The sequence below is a fragment of the Pteropus vampyrus genome, unplaced genomic scaffold (assembly GCF_000151845.1).
Source record: "Pteropus vampyrus isolate Shadow unplaced genomic scaffold, Pvam_2.0 Scaffold4, whole genome shotgun sequence".
Taxonomy (NCBI): domain Eukaryota; kingdom Metazoa; phylum Chordata; class Mammalia; order Chiroptera; family Pteropodidae; genus Pteropus; species Pteropus vampyrus.
The window spans coordinates 19,517,426-19,532,107 of NW_011888785.1; the positions used below are offsets into that span (position 1 = coordinate 19,517,426).

The 14,682-nt window shown below is 36.9% G+C and overlaps 1 protein-coding gene across 2 annotated transcripts in view; it reads left to right on the forward strand.

Annotated features, from left to right (window-relative positions):
* The first annotated feature begins 4,142 nt into the window (after nucleotides 1-4,142).
* ABCB1 (ATP binding cassette subfamily B member 1) overlaps nucleotides 4,143-14,682 on the forward strand; it is a 90,645-nt gene continuing 80,105 nt past the window's right edge. Inside the window, exons 1-3 of one of the 2 annotated variants that reach the window (XM_011364135.2) lie at nucleotides 4,143-4,302; nucleotides 4,863-4,930; nucleotides 10,287-10,338. In XM_011364135.2, coding sequence (XP_011362437.1) covers nucleotides 4,869-4,930; nucleotides 10,287-10,338 — 114 coding nt within the window. In that variant the 5' untranslated portion in view covers nucleotides 4,143-4,302; nucleotides 4,863-4,868. Of the gene's footprint in view, nucleotides 4,303-4,860; nucleotides 4,931-10,286; nucleotides 10,339-14,682 lie in introns of those variants that run through there. The other variant, XM_023533424.1, reaches the window with a different exon arrangement.

Genomic DNA, 14,682 nt, shown 5'->3' on the forward strand with positions numbered 1-14,682 from the left:
AAGATTAAGTTGTTTGCAGATCTTTGCCTATTAGTTTTGATTGAAGTAGGGTAGAAAGGTATATTTCAGAAAAAGTTAATGTTATTTTGGGCAGTGAACATTTTCAAAGAAAATAAGGCAACTAGCCTGACAATAGTATTTATAGAACTTCTACCACTGGAAAAGCACTGTACTGACTGTTTTACAAATAAATAAATAAAACACAATCTCAGTCTATCTGTTACAATAAAACTTCCACAAATAAAATAATCTACAATCTCCCTGAAGGCAGTTTGTAATGTTTAAATCATCTACCACTGTAATTTAGCACAATGTTTAGCATATGGCAGGCACTCAGTAAATGTGGAATAAATTTGGACTGAATTCAAGCCTAGACTTATGGAGAAACATCTCAATAAGTATACGTTCAAATAATTTAAAAAATTTTAAGCAGCGTACAAAAGAACAATGTTCTATCTTAGAATCAAAAACCTTTACATAATTTTGTACTTAGACCACACTTTCCTGAGTCAACCTGTTCGTTCAGTTTTTTTTCCATTCATTCATTTAACACATACTTGTTGAGCATTTACTATGTGCCAGACACTGTTTCTAGGTGGCTCAAGCAAAATAACACGACTTTTGAGTAGATTTGAAAAAAATGAGGAAATGAGTCATACTATACAGCTAACTGTTTCAGGCAGAGGAAATGGTAAGTGCAAAGACTCTAAGCTAGAAGCACTCTTAGGTGTTTTAGTAACAGAAAGCTGATGAGACTGGAACATAATTAATAAGAAAAGAGTAATAAGAGATGAGGTCAGATGTAAGAGGGAGCCAGATCAGGTAGGGATTTGAAGAAAACTTTGGATTTTACTCTGAGTAAGGGAGGGAATGGTTGGATAGTGACTGAATTTGACCTGATTTACTCTTAACAATAGACCTTGCAGAGGGGAGGTTGAAGAGAGACTGTTAAAGAGAGTTAAAGGTAAAAGCCAAGAGACCAGTTTTGATGTTATTGCAATATTTGTGGAGACAAATGCTGGGGAAAGTAACAATAAAGGTCCAAAATGGTGTTATATTTGTTCATATTATTTAAGCACTGGCATTTCCCCCCTCTATTACTTTATTGAATAGACTGCAGCAGGGATACAAATCTTGAGTGTTAGGAGAGTCCTTGGTGAAAGGACTGGTGGAGGACAAGAAGATGCAGAATTACGGGGAGGCACACTTCAAAAAGGGAAAAATAGCTACTTGAACGAAGGTGTGTAAGTGAGGATTCTGAAAGGGGCTACATGGGTTTCCTCAGAAGATGGGCAGTAATGTGAGACAGGAATTAAAGTCTTCAAAGGTCGAGGACTGTGGCTTGAAAGTAGCCAGAACTTTCCATTATTTTAGGCCCATCATATTTTATATCCATATTTTCATGTCAGTGGAGCAAAGAAACTAAAAAATACATATTACTAGAATAGAGCTTTACCGAAAACTCTCTGGGCTATTCTGATCCTTAAACTTTGTATGTCCTTGATAGAGATTTTCACGTGAAGCTCCAGCCTGCTGGCATATATAATTGGCATAATATTATACTTCAAAAAAATACCTTGCATTATGTTAGGGAGGACTTAAGGTAGTTTCAAAATATACCTAAAGTATAGCAAGATCACGTATGCTAATGGTGAGACAAAGTAAAACAAAAGTGGAAACAGAGCAGATACATAAATCAGATTAAAAATGCATGTGATGAAGAGAAAAGCTTTATACATCTGCCCCAGGTGGCCCAAAGGGTTAGTATTAAGCCTTTAAGCAGTGAACCGATGCTATACACATGCATATCCAATTAGAACATGTAGAAAATTAGTGGCTTGTTAGAACGTCTAATTAATAGTTTGTAAAGAAAGAAACCTGATATACAGCTAAAAAAAAAAAAACCAAAAAACCGAGGCAGGGAAAATTTGTAGTAAAGGATAGAAAGAAAATATGGCTTTGAAGTACGACTTAAAGCGTGGAAAACCAAGCCTTTAAGCAGTGAACCGATGCTATACACATGCATATCCAATTAGAACATGTAGAAAATTAGTGGCTTGTTAGAACGTCTAATTAATAGTTTGTAAAGAAAGAAACCTGATATACAGCTAAAAAAAAAAAAACCAAAAAACCGAGGCAGGGAAAATTTGTAGTAAAGGATAGAAAGAAAATATGGCTTTGAAGTACGACTTAAAGCGTGGAAAACCAAGCCTTTAAGCAGTGAACCGATGCTATACACATGCATATCCAATTAGAACATGTAGAAAATTAGTGGCTTGTTAGAACGTCTAATTAATAGTTTGTAAAGAAAGAAACCTGATATACAGCTAAAAAAAAAAAAACCAAAAAACCGAGGCAGGGAAAATTTGTAGTAAAGGATAGAAAGAAAATATGGCTTTGAAGTACGACTTAAAGCGTGGAAAACCAAGCCTTTAAGCAGTGAACCGATGCTATACACATGCATATCCAATTAGAACATGTAGAAAATTAGTGGCTTGTTAGAACGTCTAATTAATAGTTTGTAAAGAAAGAAACCTGATATACAGCTAAAAAAAAAAAAACCAAAAAACCGAGGCAGGGAAAATTTGTAGTAAAGGATAGAAAGAAAATATGGCTTTGAAGTACGACTTAAAGCGTGGAAAACCAAGCCTTTAAGCAGTGAACCGATGCTATACACATGCATATCCAATTAGAACATGTAGAAAATTAGTGGCTTGTTAGAACGTCTAATTAATAGTTTGTAAAGAAAGAAACCTGATATACAGCTAAAAAAAAAAAAACCAAAAAACCGAGGCAGGGAAAATTTGTAGTAAAGGATAGAAAGAAAATATGGCTTTGAAGTACGACTTAAAGCGTGGAAAACCAAGCCTTTAAGCAGTGAACCGATGCTATACACATGCATATCCAATTAGAACATGTAGAAAATTAGTGGCTTGTTAGAACGTCTAATTAATAGTTTGTAAAGAAAGAAACCTGATATACAGCTAAAAAAAAAAAAACCAAAAAACCGAGGCAGGGAAAATTTGTAGTAAAGGATAGAAAGAAAATATGGCTTTGAAGTACGACTTAAAGCGTGGAAAACCAAGCCTTTAAGCAGTGAACCGATGCTATACACATGCATATCCAATTAGAACATGTAGAAAATTAGTGGCTTGTTAGAACGTCTAATTAATAGTTTGTAAAGAAAGAAACCTGATATACAGCTAAAAAAAAAAAAAACAAAAAACCGAGGCAGGGAAAATTTGTAGTAAAGGATAGAAAGAAAATATGGCTTTGAAGTACGACTTAAAGCGTGGAAAACCAAGCTATACAGTAAAATATAAAAAAGAGGTTTTTTTTAAACTTCTCAGTGAGCTGAGTGGCAACACATATAAGTCAGAGAACACAGACTAAAGGTCACAAAAACATTTATTTCCCCTAGGTTTATAAGAAGTATGAAAAAGTCTGATGTGAGTTTTATGAATTTGAATTGTGAAGATTACACTTACTTTTCATCAACTTGAAGAAGACAGTAGATGGGAAAAAACAGTAACATGGTAGCAGTAAATATGGAATTAAATTAGAACTAAAGTAATATGCTAAAGAACATGATACTTTAATAATCGAAATGAAAATATAAGAGTTTTAAAGCGCCTTGGGAAAAACAAGGGCATTGATATGCTGGCTAAAATTTGAACATATTACATACTTTTAAATACTATTTCTACCCTGAAATATCCGTTTCAATTTGCATATTAAAACATCTTCCTATTCATTTTTTAATTTATCTTTAATAAAAAACGAACACATAACCTCAGGAACTGTCAAATATCCTGAAGACTTTTACAGAAAAATTTCACCTGGCCTTTTTAAAGGAGCTGCTAGAAAGGGAAGTTTAATTCGTTTTAACTACAGAACGGGCGAGGTCGGCGATTGTTTTATTAACTGTATTAGATGCGATGCCAAAGAAAGTTTCCCTTATTGACTTGAGACCCCGGGAGCCATATGGACAAGTAGGGGCGTGACTCTATAAATGTAAGCGCCCTAGGTGATTCAGCCGACAGGCCTTTTTCGATTTGCCTTTTTGCGGAGGATATTCCTCCTAGAAATTCACTCTGTTTCGTAACTTGTCGGGAGGGGCGGGCAAGTGGTCTGGTTGATTGGCTGGGCAGAAGAGCCGCAGGGCTCACTTCGCTGCAGGAAGCCGGGGCAAACTCCAGCGTTGGCTCCTCCTAGCTCGAGGAAACCAGGGCTGACGCTCACATCCTCCGGGGCGTTCCATCAAAATCCACGTCTTGGTGGACAATCCAAGGAAAGCCCGAGGTAGGGGTGCGCGAAGTTGGGGACCGGATGGCGACAGTTCGCAGGAAGGGTCGGGCTCTCCAATTTCCTGAGCTCGGTCCCTGTGGAAGAAGGGCTTCGGATGAGGATGGAGAGGGATATTCTAATTGGGAAGTCCATGCAGACCAAGTGGGATGAGACCTAGAGTCACTCGGAGAGCTCCTGGAGCACCCCTGACCCATAGTTTTCGGCGCTAGCCACGCGTTCTAGATTATGCTGTCCCGAGCGCGTAGAGTTAGCGCGGTACCAGAAGCGAGTATCTGAGCCAGCGGGCGGGTGGACGGAGAAAGCATTGTCTGGGCGTGGGGAACCGTAAGCGAGAGCCTCAGTGTCAGCGGATAAAGTCCAGGACGCGCCAACGTCCTCTAGCTCTGCTGGCGAGAGGAGAGGCTGGAGGGCTCGCGCGCGGGCACCCTCTGGGGCGACCATCCCGGCTAGCGCACGGCCCTGCCTCTCGCCCCGCTCCGCGCGCGAGTAAAGCTGTCTCACCTCCGTCTCCCGCGGATCCTGCGTTTGGCTCATCGACTGTGGTTTCTCCTCAGGTCGCGATGGATCATGAAGGGGGCCAGAATGGGAGAGCAGGGAAGAACTTGAAGATGGGCAAAAAAAGGTAGCCAATTTGTTTCTTTCATACTTTACATGATCTGAGAGATCTGGGCAATTCATTTCTATCCTCCAGCTCTGAAATAAATAAACAAATGATGATGAGGATGATGAGGATGATTTTAATCTTAAACGCTAGCGGTTGCCCTGCAGAAGTTTGCTGGTTGAGTTGAGCACAGCGTTTGCATTCTCCCTCCGGCTTGGCGAGCTTTTTCCTCATCATTCTGGTTTCAGGCCAATGCACACATTCTTTTTCTGTGTTTTATAACCTTGTTTACAAGCCAGGTAGATCGGCCCTGTTGATCGTCTTCGTGCCTGAACCTTTGCGCTCTGCTCCGTGGGCTAGTCTCTTGCTTCGGGTAAAACAGTAAGATAAACTTTAGATGTTTGTAGCATGGCAGATGGGACAGAAGGCCAAAACTACATTTAGGTGTTAATGTTTTTAAAAAGGCAATGAATATCTGACCCTTGTAGAAGAATATCTGAAAGTAGAATACAGCAGTACCGAAGAAGTTACTAGCATGGTGTGAAACTATCCAGATTGTATATAGAATTCGTAATGTAACCCACAGGAAAAATAATTATTTTAAGTAAATTTTGATCACAGTGCAGTGTCTGTACAGGAAATTTAAAACCTCACACAGTAGGTTCATTGTTAGTAGTAGATTGTAAAATAGAACAAGTTGGTAAATATGTTATTATTAGAAACTGAACTTTTCAGTGTAAGAGCAAAGAAATACAAATGTGGACAATAAGTTTTTAAAAATAATGGTTAAATTTGAATTTAAACTTCAAATATGGACTCAATTTTTAATAGTTCACTTTCTGTCCACCGAAAGGGACAGTAGCAATGAACACACGGAGTGCCAGATCTTGGTTTCTAAATACCATTCCTCACTAAAAGGAATTTGAATGCCATAGAAAAAATGGCTAATTCTAACCAGGTCTGGGCAGAGAAAATACAGATTGAGGATGGAGTATCTTGTGGTACCCCAAAGCAAGAATGTGGAATTTAATAAAGTCAAAAGGACACAGCAGCTGGCTTCCACTGGTCAAATCTGGGACAGTGTGAACAACACTGTACTTGATTGTGAAATACTGAACACAATCCATCAGTCCTTAATAAAATCCTGAGAGGAGGAGGAAAACTAAAAAGGTGGGAGAGGTAGAGAGAATAAAGGAACATTCTTTACAGAAAATTGCCAGCTATTGTTTTGTAACCTTGATTGTTATCATCGATTCAGGCAAAAATTGTAAATGGATCCTCAATCACTCAGAGAAAAATTGTATCTGAGAATTATCCAAAATTCCTACTAATTGGAAAAAGAAAAGTGTGCTTTTCCAGTGGGGAAATTTTGAGTTATCACCTTAACCAAGTGATCATACCTGGTATTGCTTATGGTAGAATATACTGTGTTAGTGACAAGACACCACCTAGGAAGTATGTTAGCAAAAACATTGAGTCTGAACCCAGTAAAGCGTCTAGACTGATTCTGTTCAATAGAAATATACTGTGAACCACATTTGTAATTATTAATTTTCTAGTAGCAACATTAAAAAAGTAAAAAGAAACAGGTGAAATTCATTTTGAAAATATAGTTTAAGGAACCCAGTATATCCAAAATATTGTCATTTCTACCCGTAATCAGAATTATTAGTCAGATAGTTTACATTTTCTTTTTCATACAATAGCGTGTCCCCCTCCCCCACCTTATCCACAGGGGATATGTTCCAAGACCTCTGATGGATGCCTGAAACCAAGGGTAGTACCTAATCCTATACATAACAGATGACCCTTGAACAGTACAGGTTTGAACTATGCAGGTCCACTAATACTATTTTTTTCAATTGACCTGTGCAGTTCAAACCTGCGTTGTTTAAGAGTCAACTGGCAGTTGGGAATTCAAGTATGCAGAGGGCCAACTAAAGTTATATGCAGATTTTTGATTGTGTGGGCATTCGGTGCCTGTAACACACCCCTCCCCCAGTACTTTAAGGCTCAACTGTACTACTGTATTTTTTCCTATACATCTATACCTATGATTAAGTTCATTTATAAATTAGGTACGATAACAACAACAACAAATAATAAAATAGAACAGTTATAACAATATACTGTAATAAAAGTTATGTGAATGGCTTTGGGGCCATTATTAAGTAAAATAAAGGTTACTTGAACATAAGTACTGCAATACAGAGACAGCCAAGCTGATAACCAAGATGGATACTAAGCGACTAACAGGTAGTGTATACAGCATGGGGATGCTGGACAAAGGGATGATTCATGTCTCCAGCTGGTAGACATAAAATAGTACCACTCTACTCAAAACAATACACAGTTTTAAACTTATAAATTGTTTATTTCTGGAATTTTCCATTTAATACTTTTAGACCACAGTTTTAGACTATGAGTAACTGAAACTGCAGAAAGTGAAACCACAGATATGGATGAAAGATACTATGAAGTCCTCATATCTGCTGTGTATTTTATATTTAACTGCACAACTCAATTTGAACTCAGTTTGAAACGCAAATTTGAGATGTGGGGCATTGTGCCTACAAAAAGTCAATGGGGGTGGGAGTGGAAGGGCAGAAGAACTTATAGATTTAAAAAAGAAACTAAAAAGACAAAACACCGAATGCAATGTGTGACCCTTGATTTCATCAGACATCAGAAAAGGAAAAACCCATGAAAACATTCTTGGGAAATTTATGGATTGGATATTATATGATATCAAAATTGCTATTAATTTTTTTAGATGTGATACTGGTAGAAAACATGTGCCATAATATTTACAATTTACTTTCAAGTGATTCAGCAAAGTATTAACAATAACATATACTTCCTTATACAGATAAAGAAAATATTGTCAAAATGTTAATTGTTGAATCTAGGTGAATGTTATATGAATAGTAATTATTACTATTCTTTTAACTTTTCTGTTTATTTGAAATTTTTCATAATACAAAGTTTTCACATAGGCCAAGAAAAAAAAAGACTCCATAGAGTGAAGGGAGATATTTCCCTTTTTGTTTTAAACTTTAAAAAAAAAAACAACAAAAAAAAACAACTTGGTACCTTGAAGATCTATGTACTTATGACACAAACACTTGAAGTAGGAAATGTTAAAGATATGTGGAGGGAAATGATAAAGAAGGTATGTTCAAGCCTGTACATGCCTTCATTTTAATATTCATTTTATGGCCTACAGACTGTTTCCAAACTTTTTTCAATAATTTTTTCAAGTTAAGTAGTTCTTAATAAAACTATGTATATTTTTTCCAGTTTTACTGAGATATAATTGACATACAGCACTGTATAAGTTTAAGGTATACAGGATAATGGTTTTACTTACATATATTGTGAAATGATTCCTACAATAAGTTTCGTTAACATCCATCCATCATCTCATACAGAAATGATAAAAAGCAAAACCAAAAAAAACCAAAAGTATTTTCTTTGTGATGAGAACTCTTGGGATCTACTCTCTTAACAATTTTCCTATGCACCAAAGAGCAGTGTTAACTACAGTCACCGTGTTGTGCATCACATCCCTGGTACTTGACCTTATAACTGGAAGTTTGTACCTTTGGACCACTTCCTTCTCTCCTCACTGACCCTACCCGCCCTGCCCCCTCCATTAACCACAAATCTGATCTCTTTTTCTATGAGCTTGGTTTTTTTAAAACTATATATTCTAATTTGAAATTATAAAGAAGCATATGGCTTTGTTGGTATAATACTTAGATAATTGTACCATTTGGAATATCTTATTTTTTAAAAAATTTACTGGGGTGACATTGGTTAATAAAATTATGTAGGTTTCAAGTATACAAATCAATAATACATCTATATATTGCACTGTGTATATTGTGTTTTGAGCTGATGGGGTAAATGAGTGATCTAGTAAGGGTGAGAGTTAGTGTGGAAGTGCCTATGTCCATGTAGTGCACTCACACAGAAGTCTGAGGTTGCACTGAGTGTCTGATGTTGAGGGGATGGACTTTTCTGTTTAAATCTTGGCTTTGTTCTATTTATGTGACCTTGGGCAACCTAGTTAACTCATCTGCAGTTTTTTCATCTCTAAAAGAAGGACAAAAATGTGCCTGCTTTACAGAGATTAAGATTAAATGAGATCATGTATGGGAAGTGTTTACTTAGCCTCAGGAATAGTATAAATTCTCCAAAGTAACAGCAGTTTTAGAGAATGAAAAAATAAATAAAAGCTTAGAGGTAAAACTCAATTTTGTACGGCTATTTTTCTCCTCTCATCCTGGTTCCAGGGTCACTGAAACCGTGCCTTTACTGGGAACAGGGTGAGACCACATTTGTAGAGTTATGTTTGTGTATTTTGTGTGTTTTTTTTTATGTCCATCTAATATCACTCCAAGGCCAAATATGGGGTAAACTCTGGATTTTTTTTTTAGAAGTCTCTTCAACTCTGACCTCACTTAGCATTAAGAAACAAAGACAACGATGAATTTACATTTAGAATTTGAAAACCTATGTAAAAATAATGTGGTTCTTCTCTGAAACAGCTTTTCTTTTGTACATTTGAAAATATAAATGCAGAGGCTGGTCATGGTTGGTTTACTGTCATGTCCTGGGTAGCAGTTACATTGAGTGGAAACAAGTTATAAAGGATTCATTTGAATCTGGGTTCAAAGTAATAATTGACTTTCTTATGCCTGAGGACAGCTTTTTTGCACTTTACAGACCATCTTCTCTAACCATAGCTTTTGAAGGTTGCGTCTATTGCTATAAGGGCTCCAGACATCTTTCAGAATTAGATTTGTCCATAGTGATTTAATTACTTTTCTTCTTAGTTTGTGCCTAGCATTTGATTGCCATTACTTTCCAACAGTAAAAATAATGATAGTAGAGAGAATAGCTATTTCTGGGTAGTAGATAGAATAGCTATTTCTAAAATTACTCTTATGATAATTAAGGGGATTAGGTTGGGAGAACATGAATGATTTTGTAATTAGCGTAAAAATAGGAAGCTGTCTCTTTTTAGTATTTTTTCAAATTACAAAAGTTGTGAGTTGTGTGTGTATTTATCATAGAAAATTAGGAAATACTAAAGGCATGGGAAGAAAATATTTTGATAGAAATCTCAACATCTGGTGATAAACATATATAGATTTCTAAATAAATGTAAACATGTTTAAACTTCATAAATGAGATCATACTATTAACCTGTTGTGTGTGTGTGTGTGTGTGTGTGTGTGTGTGTGTGTGTGTGTGTGTATTTTACTGAATAATATATTGTGGACATGTTATAAGCTCTATGTTAATTTGTTAACTTGAAAACCTATGTAATTTTAAAAATTTTGTGTAATTCTATTGCTATGTTTTTCAGTAAAAAAGATGAGAAGAAAGAAAAGAAACCAACTGTCAGTGCACTTGCAATGGTGAGTTTTGAATTTATTCACTATTCAAAATGCTTTGGAAATTTGACTCCTCCTTACCTAGAGAAGAGATATTGCACCTCATATAATATTTTCTTGGCGAGTATGTAAATGGAGAGGAAACCGAATTGGTTTAATTAAGTTTTTTTTCAGAGGAATGCTTATTATAACTTGCCATGAGAATTGAGCCTCAATAGCTACCCTTCTTGTCTTAGATTTCAGTATTCCCGTAATTAGTTATGTCATCAGTGATTTGTTATCTATACAAGCACTTCTCCCAGTTATCTTGGTACAGATAACAGATCTCTCTGCCATAGGGATAGAGAACAGCCACAGGGAGTGTGGTTCAAATAGGACACAAGTTTCCCTGTCATCAATGGCTCTGAAATCCTGGCAGGTTTGAGGTCACAGTTCTAGTTATCCATATAATATCAGTTGAAAACGGCACATTTATTACTCTGACTAGTACATGTTATCATTTCTCTGTGCTGAATAACTGAAAATCTAGAATTTGAAAACTTCACTGTAATTCTTTATCTCATTTTCTGGTTGCACGGCGGTTGCTTAGAAGCTTTTCTTTAATCAACTTGGAATAAGATAAGGATTTTATAGATGTGACTAGTTGATGGTCTCTCTCTACCTGAATCCTTTTTTCTAAGAGGGCAGACTTAGGTGAACTGTGGGATTAAAACCTGGAAGACTACTGGACCAATCAAGTCTTGCAGAGTACTCTTCATAATTCAGTCATAACACAACAGACATTTTTTGAAATGTACGGAGGAGGGATAGGCTGTCTTATAAAATGGATATTAGTAAATTGAATGTAGAAATAGTTATAGGCAGGAAAAAACAGTCATCTGACTTTTACACTGAGGACTCTGTGGTCATCTCATATGATCTTCATCGTCCTGAGCCACAATTGCTCTGGCTATGGTTCCACCTTTTATTCTATCTCCACTCTGTTTGAAATTTTGGGGAGATGAGACTATATGTTTGGGTCATTCTCAGGAAGATTACTTGAGTGATCAAGTGACAGTTTTTGTTTGTTTTAGGTTTCATTGTGTTTTTGTATTGAAAGAAGCTTTTATGTTTAAGAAGGGTTTATTCCTAAGATTTAGTTTCAGTTCTGTCATTTCAAAACCAAATATTTCTGTCTTTTATAGCTTTGTTTTTATTATTTGTAGTTTAAGTTTTAAAACAAGTCTTATATTTTGGAAAATTTAACAGACCTAATACACAGAGGTAATACTATCAATACAGGTTAAGCCACAAAAGAATAAAAATCTAGAGTTTGAATGTGAGATAGTGATAACACACATATAGTACCAAATGTCATATATTGTTCTCAGCACTTTATATATGAACTCGTTTTTTGTTACAACTCCCTTTGAGATAGATACTATATTATTAGCATCTAAAAATAGATATTTGCCCAAGGATACACAGCAGGGCCAGGTTTCAGACCTGGGAAGTTTATGTTCCAAGTCACAGTGCTCAGGATAGCATTGAAAGAATATATTCTAAGCCTTTTGACAAAATGCTGTACTATTAATGTGGGTTTTCCTGTGTCATTTCCTTAAGAGTTGACATAGAAAACTGTGAACTTAACTGTGTATAAAACATAACCACAAGGACACATTCAAACAGTTAACCAATAAAATGCTGATGTTATTGGCATTACTTATGAATAACAGTATCCAGCTAAGACAAGAACTCATGAATTAGGGGTTTCCGAGAACCCCAGGTTTGATGATTCGCTAGAAAAATCCACAGGACTCAGCACATAATCACACTCACGGTTAAGATTTTTACAGCAGAAGGATACAAAGCAGAATCAGCCATGGGAAAAGGCACACGGAGAACCATGCAGGAGAAACCAGGCACAAGCTCCCAGCCCCCTCCCAGTGGAGTCTTTACAATGACACAAAAGTGAATTAGGCACTTGTGTTATCCTTATACTCCAAATGATGAAGCAGACTCAGAAACGTTAAGCAGTATACTCAAAGTCACAGAGTCAGATAGCTAGTAAAGGAGCAAGCCCGGGGTTTTACCCAGATCTGTTTAGTCTAGAGCCAAAGCTTTTAACAACTTTAATCATTTATTATAGTTTATGACTGGATAAGCTTTTATCTGCCCAGAATTGAAGAACTCTGATAATGCTGTTATATTCTGACCACCTGGTCATTCCTCAGTCATTGAAGGCTTTGCCACCTGGCTCAGTGTTTCCCCTTTTCATCCCTGGTGCCTTTGGGTGACTTTTATGCTATTAAGGGTAACCACTCCTTGATCTTCACAGCTACAATAATCTTTTCCTCCCCATCATCCCAGCCTGGATTTTGTTGTTATTTTAAACTGTTCTATCTCCAGCGTGACCAGTTGAAGCAGCTAGCTTGAATTAGCCAGCCATCTGCTCTCTTTTCAATCTGCTCACTGTTCTCTCTTGATCTTGAGCCCACTGACCCATTAATTTCTCATCAGCCCTTTCCTGTCTTCATTCTCTTTCTTATCCAGCTTTAAGTGATGACTCTCTCTTAAGTTATTCTCTTGCCCAAACTATAAACTTCCTTTCACCTGTCATTTGCCATACACAGCCCAAGAAAAATCAGCCATCTGCACCTGAAATCTGATTGGTGCAGGAGAAACATCTCACAACAGGGTATACCCAGCACAGAAATCCTTCTGTTTTCTTCTCATTGACAATGTCAAACCTCTACTTTTTTCAAATTTCCCACCTCTTTCTCCACCCCCAACACCTCCTCTCACTCTTGGTGGATAACCTCTTCTTTTATTTCACAAACAAAATGGAAGCCACCTGTCAGAAGTACCTCAGCTCATCTCTCCCAATGTACAAACATATCTATAGCTAGATCAGTTCCCTCTTTCTTCTCTCCTATACAATAGAAGAATCATATGGTTCTTAAAACACCTCACTGTATCTTCATCTCTCCATCTCGATGGGGTCTTTCCCAGTGGCATTTACACATCAGGTGTGTTTAATTTCACTAACGCCCTCCTTAAAGTCATCCCTCTCTAGCTTGCTTCCGATACAAGAGTTGCCTTTGCTCTGTCTCAGTTTCACCTTGCAATCGCTTCTTAAAATATTATAATTTGGCTTCTGTCTCCACCACTCACCAAATTCAGTGGGTATGTTTTGATTCTTTCTGGCCTGTAAGTAGCACTTGATACTGTCCTCTATATTCTTTCTTCCCTTTATCTGTGATGCCACAGTCTACTGATTTTCCTTTCAACTCTTCAGTTTTTTCTTGTGTCACCTTTGCCTGTGAAGTAAGAATTCCATAACCTTTTATCCCAGGAATCAGTGATGGTGTTGGCATTTCTTTAATTTCATGCAGCTATTTCCTACTGTTTTCATGCAAAACTCCTTTCTCATTTGAGTTTCGTTCTGCACAATAATAGTATCTTCTATCCATTTTCAGTAGTGTCCTTCTGATTTCTAGTTAATTTTCCTCTTCCATGGAGAACACTGGCATTTGATTGCTTCTGTTTTGTTCACCTGTGCTCTCATTATTCTATTTTGGTAACCTTATTAATTATTCCTGGGCTTAAGATTTGACCTCTTTAGTTCCAACAACCTTCATTCCTACTCTCTAGTAAGTTATAGTTGTGGACAAGGACCTTGGGCTTATCACCTGTACGGACACCCATCTATGAAGCTGTAAACTCAAATGAATGTCACCCTTAATTTCTGATTCCTTCTAGCTTGGCCATTCCTCTTTATTATCCTTTTTTTTTTTTTTTGACATTACGCATTTATTTACTATTGCTTCATAATGAAATATCACTAACTTAGTGACTTAAAACTACATAAATTTATTACCTTAGAGTTCTGGGATCAGAAGTCTTACTGGGCTAAAATCAAGATGCCACTAAGGCTGGATTTCTTCTGGAGGTTCTAAGAGAGAAGCTGATTCTCTTCACTTTTTCAGCTTCTAGATGCTGCTTGTATTCCTAAACTCATGGCCCCTACCTTGCATCACTCCAACCCCTTACTTCAGTCATCATTTCTCCTGCTACTGACTTTGATCCTTTTGGTTCCCTCTTATAAGAACCCTTGTGATTACATTGGGCCCACTTGGATAATCCAGGATAATCTACCCATTTTAAGATCCTTAACATCTGCAAAGTCTCTTTTACTGTGCAAGGAAACATATTTACAGGTTTCGGGATTAGGATATAGACATGTTTGGTGGGAGAGGGGCATTATTCTGCCTACCACACATAGTTAAGACTTTGCTCTTGTAACCACTCTCTTTACTCCTAGTCTCTTTCTTTCATTTCTGCTCTTCTAAAAACTATTTGACCTATAGTAGCCACATTAAATCGCCT